Source organism: Mastacembelus armatus, chromosome 20, assembly GCF_900324485.2.
Source record: "Mastacembelus armatus chromosome 20, fMasArm1.2, whole genome shotgun sequence".
In the NCBI taxonomy this organism is placed as follows: Eukaryota; Metazoa; Chordata; class Actinopteri; order Synbranchiformes; family Mastacembelidae; genus Mastacembelus; species Mastacembelus armatus.
Genome location: NC_046652.1, coordinates 15,692,695 through 15,719,703, shown reverse-complemented (window position 1 = coordinate 15,719,703; position 27,009 = coordinate 15,692,695). Strand labels below are relative to the sequence as shown.

Below are 27,009 nucleotides of genomic sequence, written 5' to 3'. Positions count from 1 at the left end.
TTGTTGTGACTTTCATGCTTTTGCCATTTTCGTTGCTGCAACTGTTCACGTGTGCCTGTGATGGACTGGTGACCTGTCCAGGGTGTACCCCTACCCTTCACTTGAATAGAGCTTGAATAGGCTCCAGCAGATCCTTTATTATGTTTCAGCCTAATGATGGCCTCTTTAACTTGCACAGACACCTCTTTGGACCTCATGTTACCAAATGCACACATGTAAAATGCGGAACCAACCTCAGATCTTTTATCTCCTTGATTTGTCCTGGACTAATGAGGGAACAGGCCATACATCATTTATGAGGCATAAAAAATGGGGGTGGTTGTATAAAATGGCTATAATTCCATTAAATGGTTAATGACCAACTTTTGACAAACACTTTGAATTAAAGCTCAAAAATCTTCATTTTTGCTTACATATTAAGTGTTTCCATGCAAATTCAGTCTGGTGGTGTACAGAGGTCAAATGGGGAAAAGCTTATAATTGTTCCACTATATACAAACTCTAGTAAATAAGACCCATGTTCACATGTTGCCAGTGGTTGATGGTTTTTGTTCAGTGCCTTTTGAATACCTGCATTTTTACACTAATACAAAAATAATATGCAAATATGCACAAGATTTCTTTTGACTGTCTATTTGTTTGAGCTTTCAAGCATATCTCACTGCTTTCTTTCACAAATGGTATTTGCTGCATCTCTCTGCTGTGACAAGATCAGTGAGACCAATAATGTGCAACCTCAAAGACAAGCAAGATCTCCCCTCAGATACACCGCCATTACTTGACCAGATCTTGTAGATCGGTGGTAAGATATGGTCAAAAGCTCACGAGATAGATAGGTAAGGGTATCTAGTGCCTAGAGTATTGACATAGAAATACAAATTTGTTTTACTGCTGTCAAGATTATTATATTTTGTCATACAAGTAACATCCATACAAGAGCTCTTCTAAAATAAATGACCTGAAAATCTTTTCTATATCTATTCTATATAAGTTCTATATGTTTTAAAACATCATCTAGAATAATTTTGACCCTTCCCGACTGCTGAAAACTCTTAAATGCAACACTTTAGACAGTGTTCTTTTATCGACAGTATGTCCTCAAAATAGAAGTCCAAGCACACACACTTGCCTCCTCTGTCTTTTACTCATAACCCTCATATCTGTGTCCTGCTCCCTGCAGGGAAGCTGTGGTCTCGCAGCATCAAACTTGCTTACAACATTCTCCACAAACTGGGCAGCAAGCAGGAGCCCATGGTGCGACCAGGCGATCGGGTGAGTCACACTGCATCGCCTCAGACTATTTTGAAACCCACCTCTCCTTTTTTGTGTTTCTAAAAATTGGATATAGTGCCTCAAGGAAGAAACTTAAAATCATGTGTTTAAGAATGTTATCACATTTTTAATTGTGAAAGTTTGATATTTTTGGGAAATAATCTTATTTATGTTCTTGCTGAAATATTTTACTGCTCTCAGAAACTAATGAGATGTCTTCATTCTTGATATTCTTTTGTAGACAGAAATTGTGCTAAGTTTTAGAAATACCTGATTGGAGTTCCCAGCGTCTCTTGACTCCACTTTCCTTCCACTCCCTCAGGTGGCTTTGGTGTTTCCTAACAATGATCCGGTGGCCTTCATGGTGGCCTTCTATGGTTGTCTGCTGGCTGAGGTGGTCCCTGTCCCCATAGAGGTGCCCTTAAGTCGAAAGGTACTAAATGAATATACCTACATGTTTTTCATATTAAGAAACCCCACAGTGCCACTTGGCAGTGCTGCACAACAAATCAGATGCTGTCTGTTGTTTCCCTTCAGTCATCACTAATGCTGTCCAGCCCCTTTTCCTTTAGATCTCATATTGAGCCTGAAGCCACAGGATTAGTTTCTCTACAGGAGTTCAGGTAGTTTATTTTTATATACAATGGAGATGTGTAACGTTAATCCTCTCCATTTTGATCATGCCTGTTTTCCCCCTTGAGCCTTAGACACCCGCTGTGTTTCATTTCAGTCCTGTTTGTGTGGACACTGCAGTGCATAAAGCAGAGTGCTAGGGTAATGCTTTGCATCTTCAGCCCTAGCTGTTTGTGAGAAAATACTCTTGTGTGGACAGGGAGCAGAATACCACATCAGAAATGCAAAAACTTTGACGCACAAAGAAAAAAAACCTTTCTGTTGTTTTTATCATGGGAGGAAAATCGTCATTTAGGTAACTTTTACTCGTCATTCAATTATCCCCTTGGAACTGTGATGTCAGAGCCATTGAAGGCTATACAAAAAGCTGTCTGAGCCTCTGTCTGAAAAAAGGCATGTGTGTGTGTGTCAGTTGTGTTACCTTTCTTTAATCTCAGCTGTTTATGTTCTGTCTGGACCCTCTCTATGAGATGTGTCTGCCTGCTGCTGTAACAGTCTGATCAGGTGTCCACCTGATTGTACATGCCCCACTTGCCTAAATTCTGATGTAAACATTCTCACAAAGGAGACACTTGTAACAATAAATGTATAAACATAAATTACTAAATTTATTTTTTGCTAGGAAAGTATAGGACAAAGGAAACTTTTGAGTTCTCTTGCCATCAAATGCACCAAATTGCAGGTGTATTTGTGAAAAATTATCTTTTGAATTTCATTAATATGTTTCATGATGAACACTGTCTCCTCCCTTCTCTCCCTGATTCGTCCAATAGGATGCTGGCAGTCAGCAAATTGGATTCCTTTTGGGCAGCTGTGGCGTCACCGTGGCACTGACCAGTGACGCCTGCCATAAGGGTCTGCCAAAGAGTGCAACTGGAGAGATCCCACAGTTCAAAGGTGAGGGTGACAATCATCAGTCAAAGCTGAATTGTGAGGGACTGATGGCTTCCCCATGGGGGATGGGCAGCTTGCACATAATGAGAACACTTGTGGAAGAGAAAGAGAAAACCAGCTTTAATTCCAAATATTAAATATTTGAAGAAAAATGTATTAGATAACTAGTTTAAACACAGGTACAAAATTATTATGTTATTTAAGGTAGAATTTAAATGTTTAAAGTGTAAAATCTTATTTATAATTTGAAAATTAAATAATTTAATCTTACGGGACAGTTGTTCAGTCAGGATCTTGGGTGAAAATGACAAACAACTGTCTTTTCCACGTTTGTTTTTTCATACAAATAATTTTATCACCCCCTTTTTCCTTGCACATCATCTCTTTCCCTCTGTGACACACACTCCCTGCAGGTTGGCCCAAGTTGCTGTGGTTTGTAACGGAGTCAAAGCATCTTTCCAAACCTCCCAGAGACTGGTTCCCTCACATCAAGGATGCAAACAATGACACGGCTTACATTGAGGTGAGCTGACACACACACACACACACACACACAGTGAATGCTCAACAAGCACTTTAGACCACATTAGAGCCTAATTTATGCAGCACAATTAACGCATTGAATTACCATTTCTTATCTTCTATGTTTATTTGGGTTTACTCATGACGTTTATCAGATTAGTCTTACCTCATCTATTTTTGCTTTTTCAAGTTTCTCTTTTTTCTCATCTTATTTTGGCTGTTATGTGGTGTGGGGTGCGGTGATGAAGGAGGTAGGACCCAAATGCAGGACACAAAGAGTTTTTATTTACACCTGGATCTCCCAGGGCTCAGGCACAAATACAATAATCCCTGTCAGGGAGCAAAACTCAAATCTGATACAAACATCAATGCTCCAACAACAAACAAAGAAGCAAAGGATATATATATACTCAGAACAAAAACTAATTTAACACAGGTAAACATAATCTATACTAATGAGCATAAAGCTACCCTGTGATTAACATAAGAGACAACAGGAACCCAGGCACCAAAATAAAAGACCAACAGGAAACAGAAACCTAAGACCATAACATTGGCAAATAATCTTATTTACTTCCTGGCATGGAGTTAAGGTATGAAGATTAATGCCATAGGCAGGAGATGGTCATCTGTGAGAACAGCTCACAAACTAACGTGTAATATTTCACCTGTTTGATTCATATAAGTCATATATGATTAAGTCAAAGTCTATAGTTGACAGTATGTGATTTTACATGGGTTTATTTACTGGACTCTTTCTGTAAACATCCTGGAGAAATGTTGTTTTTACATGTTAGTCTTTATACAAATATATTTTAAAAATGGGCTCATGAGCAGAATTATGCTCAGCGTTTCTTCATTTGTCAGTCTTTGTAATATGTTAGGTTAACAGAAGCACAAATGCAGATCTTTTCATCTGACTCTCTGCCAGAAAGTGGGAAAAGAATCCATCCATCCATTATCCATACCCTCTTATTCCTTAACCAGGGTCCCAGGGATCTGCTGGAGCCTATCCCAGCTCTCTTTGGGTGAAAGGCAGGGGTCCACCCTGGACAGGTCACCAGTCCATCACAGGGCCACATAGAGACAAACAACCTCACACACTCACGCTCACTCCTATGGGCAATTTAGAGTCACCAATCAACCTGACAGACATGTTTTTGGACTGTGGGAGGAAACCAGCGTACCTGGAGAAAACCCACACAAGCACAGGGAGAACATGCAGACTCCACACAGAAAGGCCCCTGATGGGTTTCAAACCTTGGTGGTATTGAAGGTGGACAGGGCACTGGCTATTTACTCTGTGCCACCTGTAATTTTCAGGTTACAAGTCCGACTCCCTAGCCATTAGGCCACGACGATCCCTATGACCTTAAATAGGAATACGTGGGTATAGATAATGGATGGATGGGTGGATTTTGTTTTATGGGTAGTCTTGTATACCTGCACCTTAACAACCTGCTGATGTTTTAAAATGAAACAATGACACTTCGTGCGTACCCTACCCTATCCTCCTGAAATCTTCCCTCTTCTCTGAATTCATTGATCCATCAGTATAAAACCTGTAAAGATGGCAGTGTGCTTGGCGTCACGGTGACGAGGATCGCTCTGCTCACACACTGCCAGGCTCTCACCCAGTCGTGCAGCTACACCGAGGGTATGCACACGCACAAACACAGAGATAAGCGGGTCAGTCTCCATGTCACAGTTAAATATTTTATCCATGTTTTCCTCCTTTTCTGTCTTTAGCGGAGACCATAGTGAACGTTCTAGACTTTAAGAAGGATGTGGGCCTGTGGCACGGTATCCTGACGGTAAGACCTGCCTACTGGAGTTAGAAGCCAGAGGTCCTGACCCTAATTTCTTGCTTGTTTCTCATTCTGTGAACCGAAGGTGCAATTTAGGCTTTAGAAGTGAAACACTAAATTTTTATATTTTGGTGAAAAAATCCAAAATGTTCAAAACAGACAAACAAAATCTGAGATGTGTTATAAATGTAACAGATGAAAAGTATTTTCATGATGTATACACATATTTACATGACAAATAACTGCAACAGTCAGCTTTGCATATTGTCTCATTTTGTGTGCATGTGTGCTGTGCAGAGCGTGATGAACATGATGCACGTGATCAGTGTCCCCTACTCACTGATGAAGGTCAACCCTCTGTCGTGGATTCAGAAAGTCTGCCAGTACAAAGGTCAGACACACACTCCACCTGTCACTCAGTTCAGTCCATTCTCTCCATTCACCTGTCTGTCACAGATTAAATACTAATATTCTTTATACGTGCTTATCCCCTGCAGCCAAGGTAGCCTGTGTGAAGTCCCGGGACATGCACTGGGCTCTGGTTGCCCACAAAGACCAGAAAGACATCAACCTGAGCTCACTGCGAATGCTGCTGGTGGCCGACGGATCAAACCCTTGTAAGGTCATGCTCAGCTTACACAGCCAGGCTCTTTCACTAAGGAGGGAGTTTTAAGAGGTGGACTGGAGATAGAGAATGTCAGGGAAATGATTAAACTCTCTTGGGAAGTCAGGAAACTGGGTCACTTTACAGAAATAGAGCAGGATGTGTCCAGCTATGTACATTTTGCACAATGAAAAGCTTTCAGCCCAACTGGAGTGGAAATAAAAATGAAGTTTAGCAGAAAGAAGTGATATTCTTTTCTAGCCAAAGCTGCTGTTTAATGATGTTTGTTTGGTGCTAATGTTGGCGTCCTCTTAAACAATCACTGAATGTTGTATTTTTATGCTGTACAGTCATGTGGCGGTAAAATTGAAACTTTCTCTCTTTGGTTCCTTCAATTTTATTTTTAAGTAAAGAACAAAATATCTCATAGAAATTTTATTTAACCATAAATTAACAAGAAAGTCTCACTGTCCCAAGTAAGCTGCAGAAGCAGTGAGACACAGAAAAACAACATATGTCAGGTAAATAACAGGGTACCAACACAGAATTTAACAGATAACAATTATACAATGGAGGTTTGAAAATGAACCAGTGGGTCACAGCTGAAAAAAAACTATCTATTTAATCTGTTTAAAGCTCTTTAGTAGCCAACTCTTATATCTTTAATACTTGAACGTCCATGGAGTATCCCTGAATGCACTAATAACTGGTATGTTTTTAATGATACCTTTTTGTTTTGGTGATAAGAATATGCCTTTGAGAACTTTTTAATGCCATTCAGGGAACCAGTATATTTGATTAAACACTGAACCACATAACCCTGTTTGGTTTATGTAGCCATGTCTGAACTTTGTGTAAAAGTAGTTTAGCCCCTGAGTGGAAAATAGTTCTGATAGTCTGTCACTGTTTGTGTCTGTCAGGGTCCATATCCTCCTGTGATGCCTTCCTCAACGTCTTTCAGACTAAAGGCCTGAGAGCTGAGGTCATTTGTCCCTGTGCCAGCTCCCCTGAGGCCCTCACAGTGGCCATCAGGAGGTGAACACTCAATAAACACACACGCTCTCAACCCTACTTTACATATACAGATTATGCAAACGCATGCACAGAAGCACATATGCACATATCCGTTTCATGTCTGTACACATATATATATATATATATATATGCCCTTATGAACTGTACAGTATGAGCATGTCTGTACAGTATGAGTATGTCTGTGGCTCACTGGTATGTTGTGTTTTCTCCAGGCCAGTGGAGGACAGCAGTCAGCCTCCGGGTCGAGGCGTCTTGTCTATGCAGGGTCTGAGCTATGGGGTCGTCAGGGTCGATACAGAGGAGCGTCTCTCAGTGCTCACCGTGCAGGACGTGGGTACCGTCACACCAGGAGGTACGTCTGTGTTGGATAAAGATAGAGATTAATTGAAATGCAGCTTTGTGCTTAAGGGTGAAGACTGAAATCTTCAATAGTTTTTAGGAATAATGCTTAAATTTTATATTTTGATGGTTGAAATATGGTGTTTGTGGGAGGTACATAAAAGGCAAATTACTTAGATCTGGTCCAGCTGTTTGCTGTAGGAGAGGCAGTAAACACTTATAAGAGGATGTGTTTTTCTTTAGTCTTTAAAATCTTTAAACCATCTGGAGGCAATGTGTCACAATGTGGTGCAGGTGGGAAAAAAAACAGCTTCAACTGCCACATGTTATTTTGAAACCTATAAAATTTCAGGTTTAACTGTTTTATTTAATTTTCTTGTTAATAATAATTGAACTTAATAATACTTTTTGTTTTCCCTGTTGATGGACCATCAAACACACTACAAAAACCCCAGATGTGTCCACATAATCAAAAACAAAAAATGGCAGGTTTTTACGTGTGACCACTCTGTGCCCTTCTCAGCAGAGTTAAACTGCCGGCCTTCAGTTGTCGTGCACAGGGGCAGTGGCAAAAAACGCGTTAAGCCCATTAAATTGGAAAAAAAAATTAGTTTTAAGGGTGTGTAAATGTGTTCCCTCATCTTTTCAGCAATGTCCCATTTTAGGATTTTCTCTTCTCATGACTAAGAAAGTTAAGTGGGTTCTGGTGCATATTTTTAAGAAAAAAAAGAGAGAGCGACAGGAGTTTTCTGCAATGCTGTAATCCATACTAATCCCTTTAACAGTCATTTTTGCCATGGACCAAATTAAAACATTTTTGATTAAAACTGTTGTTTACACCTAAGTAGAGGTGTATTCTTTTGCTACCAATTAGTAAACTACTCATATTCCTGATTCTATGTCTAAGATTACCTGCAGTGTGTGTCCTAAATATTTTTTTCCTGTCATAAAAGAACATGTCCAAACATTACATTTTTGCTAATTTCTTTTCTGCTGATCAATTAATAGATTGGTTAATTCATTTTTTCAGCTCTTCACCTTATAAGGCAGTTATTACAGTGTGTATTAGCCCATTAAAATAACTCACAACTCCCAAAAAATCATGGATTTGAAGTGATTCATTAATACAGAAATGCGGTTTTAAATATGTAATAATAAATATAAATTCTTAATTACTTCAATTCAGTTCAATTCAGTTTTATTTGTATAGCGCCGAATCATACTACAATCATCTCAAGGCACTTTACAAAAAAAACTCCCCAACAAATCCCTTATGAGCAGCACTTGGTGACAGTGGGAATTAAAAACAGAAAAAACCTCCAGCAGAACCAGGCTCAGTTTGGGCGGCCACCTGCCTCGACCGGTTGGGGTGAGTGGATAGAGCAGAGAGAAAAGAACAGCAACAATAAACAACAAATAGACACTGCAGGTTGGTGGGACCAGTAACTGCACATCAGCAATATACAGCTCCAGGACCAGGGACACCTGCAGAAGGTACAGAGAGAGAGAGAGAGAGGGAGAGAGCACAAACTAGGGGAGAGAGAGAGCACAAGGTTAGTGACATTCAATGGTGGAATATACATGAGGTGGGAGGAGAGGAAGAGAGGGGAGGGGAAGGGGAGGGGAGCTCAGTGCACCGATGGTCCTCGGGCAGTCTAGGCCTATAGCAGCATAACTAACTAAGGGATGGTTCAGGGTTACCTGAAACCAGCCCTAACTATACACTTTGTCAAAGAGGAAGGTTTTAAGTCTAGCCTTAAAAGTACAGAGAGTGTCTGCCTCCTGAACCCAGACTGGGAGCTGGTTCCACAGGAGAGGAGCTTGATAGCTAAAGGCTCTGCCTCCCATTCTACTTTTGGGAACTCTGGGAACCACTATTGGAATAATATGGTACTATGAGTTCTTTAAGGTATGAAGGAGCTTGATCATGAAGGGATTTGTATGTGAGAAGAAGGATTTTAAATTCTATTCTGTATTTTACAGGGAGCCAATGAAGAGAAGCTAATATAGGAGAAATATGATCTCTCTTGCTAGTTCCTGTCAGGACTCTGGCTGCAGTATCCTGGATTAACTGGAGGCTTTTTATGGAGATACTGGGACATTCAGATAGTAATGAGATACAGTAATCTAGCCTTGAGGTAACAAATGCATGGACTAGTTTTGCTGCATCATTTTGAGACAGGATGTTCCTAATTTTGGCAGTGTTGAGCAATTGAAAGAAGGCAGAGATTTGTTTTATGTGTGAGTTAAAGGACATGTCCTGGTCAAGATTTTTCACAGTAGTGCTGGAGGCCAGGGCTATGCCATCTAAAGTAGCTATAATTATAGAAAAGCTATTTCTGAGGTTTTTAAATACAATGACTTCTGTTTTTTTCTGAAATTTACTGGTCATCCAGGCCTTTATGTCAGTCAGACAGGCTTGAAGTCTGGGTAACTGGTTTGTGTTATCAGGTTTCATAGATAGATACAGCTGAGTGTCATCTGCATAGCAGTTTTAATTAATAGAGTGCTTCCTAATGACATTGCCTAAAGAAAGCATGTACAAGGTGAACAGAATCGGTCCTATCACAGAACCTTGTGGAACTCCATAACTAACTTTTGTGCTCGCGGAAGGTTCATCATGGACATGAACGAACTGGAATCTGTCCGATAAATAGGATTGGAACCACTTTAACGCTGTTCCTCTGATTCCAGTCACATGCTCCAATCTGTAATAAGATGCTGTGGTTGATGGTGTCGAATGCAGCACTAAGGTCTAGGAGGACAAGTATTGAAACGAGTCCATTATCTGAGGCTAAGAGAAGATCGTTGGTGACTTTTAACAGTGCTGTTTCTGTACTATGATGTGCTCTAAATCCTGAGTGAAAATCTTCAAATAGTTAATTTCTGTATAAGTGGTCTGATAGCTGCTTAGCAACAGCTGAGATGAGTGGTTAGCTGTAGCACAAAGAGAGAGTATGTTTGAGGCATTAATACAATATGCTCATTTACAATCAGCTCATTTATTTTCATCATAGCACTTAACACATTCTAAATCCTTGTAAATTGATGCATCATTAGATGATTCTTGCAGAGTATCATAAAAACCTCTCACAGAGGTTTACAGATGAACACAATGAAAATGTGAATGAAATTATATTCTCCATCATAATTACTGTGCATTTTTAGTTACCAGTGCAGCGAGGAATGTTTACAGAGGCGACTGGGTGCAAATACATTTCACACATGATGTAGTGAAGGTCTCTCTTATAATCCATAAAGAAGGCACTAATCTGCAGAAGGGAACGTGTAAACCCTGTTGATCAAACACACAGGCTGTCACGGCTTCTCAGACATCACTGTCTGAGTTTCCACATGAACACGCTCCCACCCAGTGTTCACAGTAACTACAGCTGCTGTAACCACAAAAGAAACTAAAGTGGAAATTCATTTTAATTAATTTATATGCTTTATTCATGTATTTTGAAGCATGAGGAGTAACATTTCACATTAGCCCCCTGATGGCTGTGGAGCTTTTCGTGCAAAAAAGAACACTGGTGTAAAAGTCAGATGTAAAATCTAGAAATCTAAACTTGAGATGTGTTTCAGAGTCACAGGATAATGATCAGCAAGCTTTTACATCATTTCATTGCAACAAATCTCTATATCATGGTAATTCTGTGCTGTGAGGACGTGAAAGTAATTAAAGTAAAATTGAGAATATACAGGCACTAAGAAGAAGCATCTCTATTTTTAAGCCAGTCCCTCATATAACCTACTTTTGAGACATAAACATAATGTAACTGGATGTTGTAAACAACCTACTTTAAGGTAAAACTTTGATGTTCAGAAATGTGACTAAAACACCTACTCTCACAGCCGCTTTTAGAATGAGTAATGTTCCTGTCTGGATCATTTCTTTACCCTGTGTGAAAAATAACTGTTACATCCGGAATCAGGAATAAACCCCATCAGGAATTTTCTCCTGATGGGGTTTATTCACAGAAACAGAATGAAGCCCCTTTTTAAAGGTGTTAACCCTGTGTTTTCCTCCCATTTGTTCCTTTAATTTACTCTCTGTCTCTTGACTGCCCAGGCCTGGTTTGTGTGGTGAAGCCAGAAGGCGTCCCACAGCTCTGTCAGACGGATGAGATTGGTGAGCTCTGTGTTTGCTCCATCGCCACAGGCACCTCCTACTACGGCCTCACCGGTATGACCAAGAACACCTTCGAGGTAAGGTCACCTGGAGTGTGTGTCTACATATCAAGTCACGCCTGAAGAATGACACATTTTCGCCTGAAATAAATTCTCTTCCCCCTGCATGACTGTGGTTTTACAGTCGATGCTTGTTAACACTAAGGTCACCACATATATCAGTGTTACAACACAGACAACATGTCTCAGTGAAAAACCTCGGCAGCAGGGAAAAATAATTTCCGTCACTGTGGGATCAATGCCTGACTTTAATCACTGGGACATATATCATGGAAAAGAGGCATCACAGAGTCTGCAGTAAGGACCTTCTCCTCAACAGACATTACCCACAGTGTGTAAACTGTTTTAATTTTAATTGATTCTTTGGTCTTTAAAATGTATAAACAGTTGAAAACTTAGTTTTAGTTGCTTAGTTTACTCTTATAGACAGAGAAAATGACATTTGAGATGCTAAAACCAGAGAATCTTAAAAAATGAATGAATGAGGTTAAAAAATGACAATTAATAGATCTGCATTTTTTTCTAAACACTTTTCTGTTGCTCAGTTAATAATGTCATTTTTAATTATGTCTATTCCAGTTTTTATATTAAATTAACACAAACCTACTGAGTGAATTTCTCGTTTCTTGCATAAAGGTGCACATGTTTTGGTCTTTTTTCACATCAGCAGTAAATTCAATGTCACTGCTTAGTCATTTCCACAGATATTATTAATTTAACATTAAATTTAACATTAAACTGTTAATGCCTTCTGTTGGTCTTTATCACCTTAATGTGCTATCTTGTCTGAAACAAATCAATATAATTATTATATCTGCTTATTAAAACCAGCAGCTTGACATTGCCCGTATAAAAGTCCAAAGTTAAAACTACTGTGAAGTCTGATTTTCGCTCTTGTCATGTTGTTGCTCTTCGGTGTGTTTGCAGGTTTATCCAGTGGGCTCTAGTGGGGGACTGATCAGCGAATATGCCTTTGTGCGGACCGGCCTACTGGGCTTCATCGGCCCAGGCGGCCTCGTCTTCATCACAGGCAAGATGGACGGGCTCATCATGGTGAGCGGCCGAAGGCACAATGCGGACGACATCGTTGCCACGGCACTGGCGGTAGAGCCAATGAAATTCGTCTACAGGGGCAGGTGAGTGTGTGCGAGGAGGGGTTTGTGGGAGTTTTACAGAGCGACACAAGAAGAGAGACTGTCCAGTTTATTTTTATTGCATGACATGTCGACCAGAACACTCAGGAGACCCTTCTGAAGTCATGCTGAGAATGAGATAAATAGTTTTTAACATTATTCCCATCAACATTACTTGAAAACCAGCCAGATGTCCAATCCTGGCACAGTTACTGTGATGCTGATAAATGAGCATTACCCGCACACATAATAAATCTAATAAAAGTAGAGCAATAGCGGATAAATCCAGAAACAGTAAAAGAGTGAAGTTTAATTGTGTCCATGGCCACTGGGGAGGGAATTCATCATTTTTTACCTGACACATCTGATACAGTCCTCTACTGCTATTTAAAGTATGTGCTTTTATAGAAAGCAGCTTTAGAAACAGTGAGCACATAAAATCCTATGGTTTCAGTGTTTAGACATGAAAGAATGAAAAGGCTTTTATTGCAAATTCATAGTACTGTTACAGTGAAAAGCAGCCAGGCTGAAGTTTAGGGGTTGGACTGACCCTGTCTGTGGTCATGTGTGTCTGTAGTTTCCATTGTTCCTGTGTTTACGTCGTTTTGTTTTATTACTGCCGGCGTCTGTTTGCTGACAATAAGTTCTGATAACACCTGTCGGGTTCTGGGCATTGTATTGCTTGATGTGTCGCGTACTTCCTTTGTCATGCAGAGATACAGTGTCCTTTGTTTGGTGTCTCTAAGTCCATCTTGCTGCTGCTCAGTCAATAGATTGTGCCAATACTGACATAATTAGAGTCAATCAAGGAAAACACCTGCATGAAACAAATTCTAATTCATCTCCAGTAGAGCCTCTATCTTAAAGTAAATAACCCAGTAACAGAAAAACATGATGGTTAAATGTTCAGCACAGTCAGTGAGACTGTGTCAGACCTGTTTTACACTATATTCCTCTTGCACTCCTCTGTGACACCGAGGAATTAAAACCTGAGGCTCTAAAGGAATGGTGTTTTAAATGTCATATTTGCTCTCGCTTGTTTTCTTGCTAACGTGAACATTTTTAAAGCACTTTTAACCCGCAAAGTTTAAGTTTAAGCCGTGGGTTTAAGTAAGTAAGCCTGTGTTTGTATGTAGTTTATGCTTGTTTAGACACATGGCTTAAAAATGAAAAATGTAGTTTCCACCCTTAGCAACTCATTTTGAAACTAGGGTTTTATCCAGTGTGGCCTCAGTGTGAACACATTATTCAGATATTTCTTATGTTGACGATGCAGAAATATTTTTATTATTCAATTTCTTCAAATCTAAATCCAACTATTTCATTTTTTCTCTTGACATTTATTAACAGGGTGGAAAAGCCTCTGAAACAGCACTAAAAAATCCTACCTGGACACTAAATCTCATCTCAGACAGCACACACACACTGAAATGTTGTCAGGGTTTGCAGCTCCTTGGAGCAGTTGAGGTGGATTTTATCACTGGTTTAACAGAATGACTCACCTGATGCTGTAAAATCTAAATATCTGGCTTCATGCTGGAAGGATTTCACTGGTGAGGTTGTCTGATACTATTGTAGATGAAAAAACGTTTTGTGTTTTGGTCGAGGTCTAGAATAAGCATCAGTTGTAAAAGCTGTATCTGATAATTACCAGTGTGTGCAATGCATCAGCCCAGTGTGTGATAAAAGTCAGTAACTGTTACAGAGAAATGTAGAGAGAGAGGCATGTGAAAATGAATGCTGGCTGTAAGATGAACTGAGACATCTTTCTCTCTCCTCCGACTGCAGGATAGCAGTGTTCTCCGTGACAGTGCTGAGAGACGAGAGGATTGTGGTTGTGGCTGAGCAGAGACCTGACTCCACAGAGGAGGACAGTTTCCAGTGGATGAGCCGCGTACTGCAGGTAGGTTACCTCTCACAAACTGAGTGGACACAGTTAAAGGGGAAGATTGTGATTATAATGTTATTTGAATGTGTTACTATATATTGCAGTTATAGGTTGTTGCTGCTGTATTTTGTACATCACCAATCAAAATGCAGATTTGTTCAGCTTCATACCAACTTAATACCATTGCACTGAACATTTAAGAGGGGTATTTCAAAAATGTTTTATTATTTTAGTATTTTTTCTCTCAATTTCTGTTAAAGCCACCAGCGTAATGATTAGGAAATTCTGCAAGAACTCACTCCCGTAATACAGAGAATAGAAAATCTGCATATTGTAGTAAAAAAAAGATTAACACAAGCCATGTGCAAGGTTGTTTATAAAATGTATCTCTGGTGTACTACTTGATTAATTCAGAGGAGTCAAGTATATTAACAAAATGAACCTGAAACCACATGTTCATAATCCTACCAATTACTCAAAAAAAAAAACCCAATTCATCATCAGCAAATAATCCCACTGTCCTCTCTCTGTCCTCTGACTCCTTCTCTCCCCTCCCTCTCAGGCCATAGACAGTATCCACGGGGTAGGTGTATTCTGCCTGGCTCTGGTTCCAGCCAATACGCTGCCCAAGACTCCACTGGGCGGCATCCACCTGTCGGAGATCAAACAGCTTTACCTGGAGGGAGGGCTTCACCCCTGCAACGTCCTCATGTGCCCCCACACTTGTGTCACCAACCTGCCCAAACCACGGCAGAAACAACCAGGTGGGAAACAAGTTTGTTTGAATACAGATACTCTTGGTTTGTATCTGCTGTGAGTATGGTTGTTGAATTGCTGATTGCATGTGTGTGTGTTGCAGAGATCGGACCTGCTTCTGTGATGGTGGGCAACCTAGTGTCAGGAAAGAGAATTGCTCAGGCCAGTGGAAGAGATTTGGGGCAGACTGATGATAATGACCAGGTGAGATTCACACCCTGACACATGAAAAACAAATATTATTTACAAGAAAAAGAAAATTATTCCCCCAGAAAATTAAGACCCAATCCCTCATTAAAGTACACACAAACATGTACTTTGAACACCTATAAATATAGGTATATAGCTGTAAATAATGTTTTAATAAAAACATCATTTTCATTAAATGTTATGTATAATCTTTTATTGGTTGATGAGAAAAGGCCAGTTCCTCAGGGATTTCTCAACCCTTTTGAAACCGAATTCAGTGATTACCGAGCTGATTGAAATGAAGGTCAAGACTTTGTTACTGATTGAAAAGTTGACATTTTGAATTAACAATACATCTAACAGTCCTGACTCTGTCTGAACCTCCACAGGATTTAAAATCATAAACAACATGCCAATCACTGTATCGAGTGACTGTTGATGAAAGGGTTTGAGTTGCAGCGTCATTAACATTCCTACTTCAGATGCATTGGCGATTCATTACTTTTAGAAAATTTTTATAGTTTGTGATATGGATTACAGCCACTTTAATGTTCTGGACAGATGGCAGCTACTGGAAAAAAAAAATAATGTACTGTCATGAGCAACTGGTGAGTAAGCACATTAATTTGATGGAAAAACAAAAGTTTTATGTACACATGCTATGTAGAATTTGATCCTATATTTATTATTATGGCTCATATCTTGTTTGCAAATTTACCCAGTGTGCTCATCTGAAAATTCTGGATGAAATGGACAATTTTATGGCCCTTAATAACCTGTTTGATGTATTTCTGATGATTATTCACAGTGAAGTGAGATCAGAAAAGTTCACGTAATATTTAAGGTTCAGTTTATCCTGAAATTCACCCTGTGATTTAAAGACAAAACATGTGGATCTATTGACAAGAATCAGATCGGTTATTATTTTTTCAGACACAGGCAGATTGCATAAACAATTGTTGCGTAACAGAAAGTCTGTGTTAGTGAATCTGACGATAACACTGTTTTTTTTAGTTCCTGTTCCTGTCTGAGGTTTTGCAGTGGAGAGCCCAGACCACCCCAGACCACGTCCTCTACACTCTGCTCAGTTCCCGGGTAACAACACATAACTTACTCTAACGTACACAAAACCTTACTGTGCTTAGTATATATATTGGATTTCTGCATAAATTGGTCATAAAATGTTCTGATCTTGTTTTAATGCTTGCAAATTAAACACACCAGTCAAAAACTAGCAGACATGATTTAACAGAGTGATGTTTGATTGTTTACTGGTGGTAAACGATCATTGTTTACTATATTGTGGAGAGAGAAAATGCCATAGTTAAACTAAATTATAACCTCACCATGTTTCTCTTCATTCCCACCGTCCTCTACTCCAGGGGGCAGTTTCCAGCTCCCTCACTTGTCTGCAGCTTCATAAACGGGCAGAGCGAGTGGCTGCTTTGTTGATTGAGAGAGGAGGACTGCAGGAAGGGGACCATGTCGCTCTTGTCTACCCACCAGGTTAGACATAACACATTCTACCATATGCAATTTGAGGATTTAAAGCACTTGGCAAGATTTGATTGATAACTAAAGCACTTCCAATTCTCCCTGCCTGTGATTCTGTGTCCTGTAGGTATAGACCTGATTGCAGCCTTCTATGGCTGCCTGTACGCCGGCTGTGTTCCCATCACAGTGCGACCTCCTCACCCTCAGAATATTTCCACCACTCTGCCCACCGTCAAGATGATTGTTGAGGTCAGAGATCTTACTGTAAAATCCTAAACAAAACACTGCAAATAATTAACTATAAACTGCGCTTTATTAGCATTTTGGCCCTGATTATCAAATTGTATCCTTCTGTTATTATTGACAGTGTTCACCAGGTCTAACAGCTTCAGGAATGCTGCTGTGTAGCAGAAGGGAAAGATATGGAGCTGGAAAAAGAAATTTAGAAGCAAATCTCTCTGTCTCTCTCTCTCTCTCTCTTCGTAGGTCAGTCATTCAGCCTGTGTGATGACCACAGCGGTCATCTGTAAGCTGCTGCGCTCCAAGGAGGCCATGGCTACTGTGGACATCAGGAACTGGCCTCCTGTCCTGGACACTGGTAGTGTAGCCTCTCTAATACGCCCCAAATTTTGAAATTTTAAAGTTTGAATTTTTGTTAATTCACAGTTACAGGGCAGAGTTTACTAGCAGTGGGTTTTATTCTAAGTACGGCACCTTAAACATCCATGCAAGTAAAGTATTAGTGATTTTAGTCCAACCTCTTTCCTGGTATAAGTTGCTGCAGTTGTGGGTTCAGCTTGAGGTTATTGTGTCTGAAATGAATGTGAGCCTGCAGATTTTCCTCTTGAGTGCAATAAAACAAATATGTGTGTGCTGCAGATGACCTGCCAAAGAAGAAGCCTCCAGCTTTCTATAAGCCCACCAACCCTGATGGCCTGGCCTATCTGGACTTCAGTGTGTCGACAACCGGGATGCTGGCTGGAGTTCAGGTCAGCTCAGCATTAATCCTCATCACCCGATCAAATTGCTTACAGCCTCTCATCTCATTGCCTGAATCCACTTCCCTCCTCATTTCGTTTATAGACTGTTTTTTTTTTAATACCCAAGGGAAATTCAGCCATTCAGCATCAACATTTACAAACATGACAAAAAAGAAAAATACAGTAAAAGCCTTCAGTTTACTGTTCAAGACATTTTTATATCATTGTATAAAGTAAACACAGCAGTCAAAGCCTTAAAGCAGAGCAAACGCATCTGTCAAGCATCCCAGCACTTAAAGAAGTTGAGAAAACAAGTTTTTAGTCCTGATATGCTACTCATAAATCCAACTGTCAGGCCAAGTTTTCTCAAAAATAAATCTCCTGAAAAAGTATCACATTTTTATGCAAACTGAAGTTAACTCTGTTTTTCTATCCCATTGTTTGTTTGTCTCTGTTTGTTGTTGTGTGTCCCTCTCCTTCCCCTCCTCTGTACAGATGTCCCATAATGCTGTTGGAGCCTTCTGTCGATCGGTGAAGCTGCAGTGTGAGTTGTACCCATCCAGAGAAGTGGCCATCTGTCTGGATCCCTACTGCGGCCTTGGCTTTGTCCTCTGGTGTCTCTGCAGGTTGGTGCAACCCTTAAATGTGTCCCCATTCAACCTACTCATGCTATTTAAAAGGGTACTTCAGTGATTTTGTTCTGCATTTTTTACATTATGAGACAGACTTGACAGATCAAGGAAGAATGGTAAAAACTGCTACAGGCGACATTATGCAACTGTGTTCAGAGATTGTATAGTACTTAAAATGACTAGTAAATTGATTTTAAGATAACATCTTATTTTACCCCCTTGTCTATGGACAGTATAAGCAACACATTCCGTTGTCATATGCAGAACCAAAAAGAAAGGTTTTTAGCTTGGACCTAAACATTGCCAAAAATGAGGCTTGTCTAACATCATCAGGAAGACTATTCCAGGTTTTAGCTGCATAGAACCGAAACGCTTAGTTTAGTCCTGACGCTTGGCACAAACAGAAGGCATGTCCCTGATGGAAGAGATCTGCAGAGATCTGAGAACAGGAGTAATGTGGTTGTACTTCCTGGTTCTAGTCAGGACCCGAGCAGCAGCGTTCTGAATGTAGTGCAGCTGCCTTACAGCCTGTTTTGAGAGCCCTGTGAGCAGTAAAAAACTAGCAGAGTGTTTCAGGCCTGCACTTTCAACATGACTTTGTTTTTATTCTGCAGCGTCTTGAACCTGCAAAGTGATTTGATCATGCTGTCTTAGAATTTGTAAAGCCACATCATACAATGAAGTATTGTACAGTAGGGTGCTTCAGGTGTGCTTTAGAGAGAAACTGAAGTTTTAATCATCAGGTTAAGAAAAACCATCTTCTGTTTCAATGTGACAACTCTCCTCCCAGGCACCTCCATAAAGAAAAGAGTTTCTGCCATTTTGGTGTGGAAGAAGCTTACTGGCCTACACAGAGCCCTGACCTCATGAATGAATTGAAACACAGACTATGATGCAAATCATATCACCCATCATCAGTGCTGCACCTCTCTAATGCTTGCTGTTATCTGAGTGGGAGCATAACCTGAGTGGTTATCACTGAATGCTGTCTGGCCACCTTTAACAACAGGAACAGAGGTTCAGTGTGGTAATGTTTATCTGTGACAGAATGTCTATCTTTAAATCTTAAACCCTGGTTCTAGGTCTCAGTTCTGGTTACCAATATGAGACTCTGTCATCTCCCTTAATGATTTTAAAGCAACAGTGACTCACAGTTGTACCTGATCGTTCTAAAATACAACCTTTTGGTTTTGCCTTTTTGCAGAATACATCTCAGTCTTGTTGAGACTGACTGAGGTTTTATTAAGGATAAGTGTTAATTTTATTGGATGCAATCATGTTACAGGTTCTTACAAAATGTGTTTTGTTTCTGCAGCGTGTATTCAGGACACCAGTCCATCCTGATCCCCCCAGTGGAGCTGGAGTCCAACCCAGCACTGTGGCTGCTGGCCGTCAGCCAGCTAAGGGTGCGAGACACCTTTTGTTCCTACAGTGTCATGGAGCTCTGCACCAAAGGACTCGGCCTGCAGACCGAGGCACTAAAGGTCAGCGTTACACTGACACATCCAGCAAAGCGGTTTAAGTCATTTTTGTGTAATGTGTTTTATAAAAATTTTAGGAACTTGTGAGGTTAATGATCATTTTGACTGCAAAACCCATTTCTGTTGTCCCAGCAAACCTCACAATGAAGTTTGCAGGACTCAACATTGATTGATGGGTCAAAAACAAAACTTTTTACAACTTTATTACACAATAAGGAAACACTGAGCTCCAGCAGTCTCGATATTAAGACAAGAAATAGACAATTATTGTGACGTGTCAATGTTAAAACAGTTGTGTCATCTTCAAAAAATGAAAGCAGGGGAGAAAGCAAAACAAGCAAGTGACTGAAAGAAAAACTTATTTTATATGTACAATTATTTTCTACAGTTGTGTTGTACATATTCAGGCTTTGTGGGAGTGTTCAGTCTTCTTTTCCACCTCAAATTTGCTTACTTTTAATACTTTTAGTGACCATCAGCACTGGTGTGTATTGTGCACAGCCAGGCACAACCTAGACAAGAGGTGGAGTACATTGTTAGAGGGAAGAATGCCTCATAAACTGCTGGAGCCGGGGCAGGCTTTAGCTCCTCTTATCCCCATTAAAAGCACCACAGAATTCCTTCCCTATGTCTCTTATTCCTACAAATGTATGTACTCCATTCCTGTGGTTAAACTACTTACTGATGAAGTACAGAAATATTTACTGTTTGCTGCTAATATGACATGAGCAGAATATGACCAGCTTTTGAGAATGGAAGAAAGAAAGAGTCTGGTCCTGTGGCCAGCAGCAATTTAATTTACTCATATTTACTCATCCTACACTTGGATCCCTGTTTTTAGGTTTCCTGGTCGAGATTGTTAGGAAAATTGCAGTGCACCTCTGTTTGCAATAAAATGTGGTCTGAGTAGGTTTAATGAAAACATAATTTCAGGTCAAAATGAGCATCAAAATTGCACTGCCTCACCTGCACCTCTCCTCAGCACAAGTGGAGTCATTCATGGCAGGAAAACAAAATTGTATTAATACCACCTTATGTCAGGTATGTCAGCTTTGCATTGGCAGGAGTTCTTGCCAATCATTCTTTCATATTTTTCTACTTGTCTACTAGGGTAGTTGCTGACATAAAACAGTCCTTTTCTCCTTGTTTTAACAAAAACATCCTTCTTGTATGATATGCAACTTTTTTTTTTACCTCACAAAGTATTTGTTTAGTTTCCTAAGTTTAATTAATGTGACTTCATAGTTCCTGGAACTATTTGCTCTAAAAAATTTTTCTTCCTAAACTCCTGAATTCTACCAACCCATTCTATTTCGCCAGTCATAGTCTGACCGTTTGCCAGTGTTTGGGTCATCACTTTTCCCAGAATGCATATCAGTACATGTCAACTCAATATGTGTCTTACAGTCAGATGAATCCAGACTCTGAGTGCGTGTACGTGTATGCAGCTCTATAGACTCACGACTTCTCTGCAGGAGACGTCCATAATGAACTCCGACCACCTCAGTGCGTCTGCTCAGCCTGAGGCCACGTCTGAATGCTGGACTTACAGCATCTGATTGGACACTGATTGAAGCTACACAGTTATTTTTAGTGATTATGTGTCTACTAAACACAGAGAGAGAAGAACTAGTGTTAATTACCTACTGCCTCTATTTCACAAAACATTATTTATTTGTGTGAAGCAGTGATTAGCTTGAGGTTCTCACCTCAGTCTAAAGAATCAGCTTTGACAAAGAAAACAACACAGGAGCTAATTAAATGTTGTTATTTGAGAGATTTCATTTGAAACATCTGGCCAGATGGATCTGGGTGTGTTTTTCCACTGAGAAGGCAAACGAAAACCATCTGCAAGAGAGATGGGAAGCTAAAAGCTTATACAAAGATCTCTTCTAAAAACTGAAACCATTATAGGCAGGATTAAATGAAATAATAATTAGAGATGCAGAGAGTTACAAAAAGACATCCAATCCAGGTGTTTCCTTATGAAAACCCCCACAAAGATACAAATAACCCACTCAGTTCTCTACATGATAAGACTATTTCCCCCGTCTCTTCTTCAGGCACGGGGTCTGGATCTGTCCCGAGTTCGGGCCTGTGTGGTGGTGGCAGAGGAGAGGCCCAGGATGTCACTCACACACTCCTTTTCCAAACTCTTCAAAGACCTTGGCCTTCACCCACGCTCAGTCAGCACAGCCTTCGGCTGCAGAGTCAACCTGGCTATCTGCCTGCAGGTGAACACTACTGCTCACTGGACTGTGCATTCTCTGATCTCAGAAAGATGTTAGACTTCAGGTGGAGACTGGGACGCTTCAGACTGTGTATCTCCATTTTCTTACTTTACAGCCACATACTTTTATATATGTACATCAAACTTGTATGATCCATATGTTGAAAAGCTTCAGCATCAACATCGATCTGAAAATGATCCCTTCTACCCCAAACTGTGTGCAACTTTAATTCTAATAGTGGTATTGCTGAACAGACATAAATGTAAATTCATGGTGACCAGTGTGTAAAATAATATTATTTGTAGTGTTTAGTCACTGCTTGGGCTGGCTATAAACTCTAGTGCACTTTTGACTGACCATGTGACTATGCTCTTATTATTAGGTTGTTGTTTCTAAACTATAGCAACATTTTGCCAGTTTTATTAGATTAAATAAAAACCAATTTTTCTCACCACTGGGAACTTCACTGTGTTCCAGCAGTAAGGTAAAAATACTAGCAATGAAGAAAGAAAAGTACAAAGAAAGTATAAACAGTAAAAAATAGAGTAAAAATATAAGAATAGAAAATGTGTGATGCAAATCGAATATTGTTCTCACAGAGCCCCTGGACTTGTAATGTTGTTTGAAAAGGTTTGTTAACGGTAGTGTTGGTGATTCCTTTTCCATCTGCATTTCATTAAATTGCTTTTTCATTTCAATGGCAGTGATCAAATTAAATTCAATGACACCATGAAGAACACTCTGCCCTTGCACTCACTGTTTCCCACAGTGAAAAAGTACCCACAACAGCATTCGATCGCAAAGAGAAGACTGTGTTTGAGAAAGCTACAGCTAAAAAGAAGTTGGATGCCACTAGAACTGAAACCAAAATTAGTATTGGTGGGGCTTTTCAATGATGGCAGCAACTGAGAAAAGTGACACCATGGTAACCATTTTTCGCTGGTAGTTGTTGTAACCCTTTTTCTGACAGACTGTATCACTTCAAACACTTTTGCATTTACAACTAGTGGAGAGATGTCTGGATATTTTGGTGAAATGAAAGGTGTTTGATTATATCCTCACTGTATGTATATATGTTGTTATTGGCTGCAGGGCACGTCGGGACCAGACCCCACTACTGTGTATGTGGACATGAGAGCACTGCGCCATGACAGGTACGACAGTGTGTCGATCAGTTCTATCAGTTTCCTTAACTTTTCCTCTTTTCACTGCACAGTTTTGACATTTACACTTTTGTGTGTTTTAGGGTTCGGTTAGTGGAGAGAGGATCTCCTCACAGTCTGCCATTAATGGAGTCTGGAAAGGTAAGTGTGATTCAGATAAGTTTTCAACTTAAAGCTCAAGACTTTATTGTTCCCATTGCTAAAATGCGGGTTCCTACTCAGCACTGTTAAAAAACCTACGCAGATCAGACACAATTAAAACCCACAACTGCTCATTTGAATAGTTTGTTTTCCCCTGGTATGACCATCTAAGGGATTTGTTGTAAAATGTTATTTAGGGAGATCAAAGTAAAACTAAATTTGAAAGTAAAGTTTTATTTTGCTGCAGGCCTTTAAAAGAAGGGCCCAATGGGAATCACTGACACATAACACATCCACAATGAAATGAACTATTGAGCATCACAAAAGGCACCAAAATGGCTGTCAAAACAAGCAGAAAATTAAATGACAGAGCATTGAAGAGCTATTTCTGCTGTCGACTGCATGTCCTCCCACATTAAGTGAGTCAGAACAGACAGCAGGTTTGAGTCCACGATGACTGGGCCCTGAAGCATCCACCCTCCCTGTCTGTCTGTGGATATGTGGAAAAAGAATCACATCACATTTACCAGATGGTGGTCTAAAATGTTTTGTTAGTGGTAATAACAAGTATCTTGAACACCTGAAAACACCAAACAGTGTGGGATGTCCAAGTGTACGGTCTCTGAAGTGCACTTTTACATCACTGCAGCAAGACGAAGAATAAAATGACTGTAGGTCAGCAAAAACAAACATTTAGAACCATATATTGGGATAGAAAGTAAATATTGCAGCCACTGACTGAAGACTCGCAGATGGCTTATAAAGAAAAAATCTTAACCAACAGCAACACTCTTACATTCAACAGATATAGTTTATTGATGAAGCACATTCAATACAAAGAGAGTGGTTTAAGAGCCATACTCTTTTTGTGGGGGTCAATTTTGCCTTTATTTGACAATGAATTGCACAGGGATGCAGACAGGAAACAGGGGGAAAGAGGGGCCACAACATTCATCAAAGGTCCCCAACTGGAATCAAACCGTGGACTTCGGGATGATGTGGTGCGCACTGTAACCATTCGGGTACCAAAACACTCCAAGATGTGTATCATGTAGCTGCAACTTATTAATTTGCTGTTCACTGCTGTTTCCATCCACGATTGAAAGGACAGAGCAGAAGAACAAACATCCATTTGGTATTTTTGTTGGTAGAACAAGAGATGCAGCAATATTAAATCTAACCCTTTCCACCCTGGCAGGCCTGGTAGTGGGTCCAGGCTGTATCTCTTATTAAAATGTGACCTGCTGCTGTGATTTTGTTAATTTCACAGTTGTGGCACATGTCTCCAAAGCCTCTAAATGAATAAAACCGGTAGTGTTGCGTTGTTGTGCTTCATTTGGTACAGAGAGTTTTTAGAACTGGTTCAACGGCGTCATTGTTATTGACTCATTATTATAAGCTTATTTTTCACTCTTTCATTTATAAGTTGGATTATTTGGGTTTTTGCTGGTGGTTTTCAGATCTCACACTGGCATGGCGATGGAGACAGTGAGACTAGTTTTTTTAATTCCCCCAAATGTTGAAAGCCAAGTTGTTCATTTTGGCCTCACAATCGTGGAGCTGTTACTGATCAGGTTCGGGTTTGTCTTTTGAGGTGGAACTCTTTAAAGCCTAATGGGTTATAGACCTAAAACAAAACAGTTTTTCAAGTTAATGGGATTAGTAGATGTCAACCTTTAACCCAAAATTACAACATACATAAGTCCTGAAACAGGATCATAATTTAGAAAATAAATATTGCGGACACACACTGACAGCTCGCTGATGTCTTATGAAAAAATATCTTAACCCACAGTTTACGACAGGCATTCAATAGATACAGGCACATAAAGCACATTTAGTACAACAAAGGTTACAGTGCCCTAGAGGCATAAGAATAGAGGCACAACATATATCAAATGTCCCCAACTGTATTCAAACTGTGGTCGATGCGGTTATGTGGCATACGCTGTAATTATGGCACTCCGAGATGTGTATCATATCACTGCAATGTGTGTATTTAACTGCTGTTCAGTTTCCCTCCATGACTGAAAGTATTTCTGCTGGTAGAAAAAGGTTGATACCAAATTTAAGGATTAACATTGAAAGTCTTTAATGATCTGTTAGTTGTGGTCCACCCAGAACGGTACTGATTATGGTTCTCTTGTACTTGCAGAAAGTTGAAGAAGATAGTATTTCCTAATGTTTTAGACCAGATAATTTTCCTCTTGCCATCTCTATAATGAAGAATTAATTGAATATTTACTGAGCTAGCACCAGAGAAAGTTTTTTTTTGCATCTTCATTAAAGTGTGTGCCTGTATGGTGGCATGGAGTAGAGGCAATAGATGGAGATGGATGATATTTAAAGAAGCACAGTCAAGCATCGTTTGGTTTGGGACTGCAGGCAGGAAGATCAGTGGTGAAGCACGGCAACATTGGGAATGTGGGGATTTTGTTAGCGTGTGAAAATGAAATTAGAAGAGCAGGAAATATCAGCCATTCCTCTATGCAGGAATAAACCGGGACGTGAGTGAATACCTATTCCTTAATGAACTTTACCGAAGCTTCATTACAGTTTGTGTAAACAAGTTGTAGTTGTGTATTATTTATCTTGAAGTGCGTATTAACGAGTACTCTGTTGCACTGCTGTCAGCGGACTTGGAGGTTTTGCAAAATGAGCTTTTGTTTCACATTTCCATTACCAGCTGAAGAGCTGAACTGTCCTTCTTCCTCACCTTTTTTCACCCTTCATTAACGACTGAATCCTTCTGTCTCATCTCAGATCTGCTGCTTTAATCAAGGAGCAAAATACTTTGTACTCGTCTGATCATTGTGCAGCACTTATTTTAGCTTCATTACAGATCTCTTAGCAACTAACTGCAATCCATGAGTGGGGTCAGTGGGAGAACTGACAGTGCTGCATGTCTAAATATAAAACAGTGAGCATAAGGAAAAGAGGAAGACATTTTGTGGTAATTGTTAGAACAAAACAGCATTTGCTGACGTGGAGCAGTCAGTCTCTTCAGAAATTCTTCATGACTATTTTTGTTGAGAGAAGTTGTTTATTACCACCAGACGGAGGAGTTGCACCACCTGAAAATGCTCTATAACCTTTTACCTTACTGTTATATTTCTTCATAGTGTTCAATGTCTGTGTTTTTCTGTTTGTCCCTTTTTTGTTGATGTTTTTCGTACTTGTTCATTTCTTTGCTGGATAAAAGTATCAAATGAGCCTCAATGTTAAAAAGACTAAATTTGTGCCATATTCATTCCTATCGTGAAAGACTAGTGTTTCTCTCCAACTCCAAGACATTGCACATATTTTGTAATTGTGAATATTGTCTTAATTCAGTGTTGATAAATAGATCAATAGGATAATATTTTACAGATAAACTGGAAAAAAATGAAAAAAGCATCATTAGAAAATGTGTATATGTTTCTCACCTTTAAAACCGACTAACCATAAATCTTAAGAAGAAAATACTGTAAATGTTAAAAACTGTTCTGATGACTGTTGTCTTACTATTAAATAAGTGTTATCCACAGCAAAAATAAAGTAATTGGCCTCGTAGTTACAATAGTTTTGGAGGGGAGTATATGAGCCATAACATTATGACTGCTGACAGGTAAAGTGAATAA

At 39.8% G+C, this 27,009-nt stretch overlaps 1 protein-coding gene across 1 annotated transcript in view; it reads left to right on the top strand.

Moving 5' to 3' along the window:
- Positions 1-27,009, top strand: part of LOC113121523 (disco-interacting protein 2 homolog C-like) — a 64,378-nt gene that overhangs the window by 30,562 nt on the left and 6,807 nt on the right. The window contains exons 10-34 of the mRNA XM_026292099.2: positions 1,181-1,272; positions 1,595-1,705; positions 2,679-2,802; positions 3,213-3,322; positions 4,876-4,978; positions 5,071-5,135; positions 5,427-5,520; positions 5,627-5,746; positions 6,654-6,768; positions 6,981-7,120; positions 11,183-11,319; positions 12,229-12,437; positions 14,223-14,337; positions 14,885-15,086; positions 15,182-15,282; positions 16,282-16,362; positions 16,650-16,773; positions 16,889-17,010; positions 17,248-17,359; positions 17,641-17,750; positions 18,237-18,367; positions 19,689-19,857; positions 21,918-22,088; positions 23,178-23,239; positions 23,332-23,389. Coding sequence (XP_026147884.1) covers positions 1,181-1,272; positions 1,595-1,705; positions 2,679-2,802; positions 3,213-3,322; positions 4,876-4,978; positions 5,071-5,135; positions 5,427-5,520; positions 5,627-5,746; positions 6,654-6,768; positions 6,981-7,120; positions 11,183-11,319; positions 12,229-12,437; positions 14,223-14,337; positions 14,885-15,086; positions 15,182-15,282; positions 16,282-16,362; positions 16,650-16,773; positions 16,889-17,010; positions 17,248-17,359; positions 17,641-17,750; positions 18,237-18,367; positions 19,689-19,857; positions 21,918-22,088; positions 23,178-23,239; positions 23,332-23,389 — 2,978 coding nt within the window. The remainder of the gene's footprint in view (positions 1-1,180; positions 1,273-1,594; positions 1,706-2,678; positions 2,803-3,212; positions 3,323-4,875; positions 4,979-5,070; positions 5,136-5,426; positions 5,521-5,626; positions 5,747-6,653; positions 6,769-6,980; positions 7,121-11,182; positions 11,320-12,228; positions 12,438-14,222; positions 14,338-14,884; positions 15,087-15,181; positions 15,283-16,281; positions 16,363-16,649; positions 16,774-16,888; positions 17,011-17,247; positions 17,360-17,640; positions 17,751-18,236; positions 18,368-19,688; positions 19,858-21,917; positions 22,089-23,177; positions 23,240-23,331; positions 23,390-27,009) is intronic.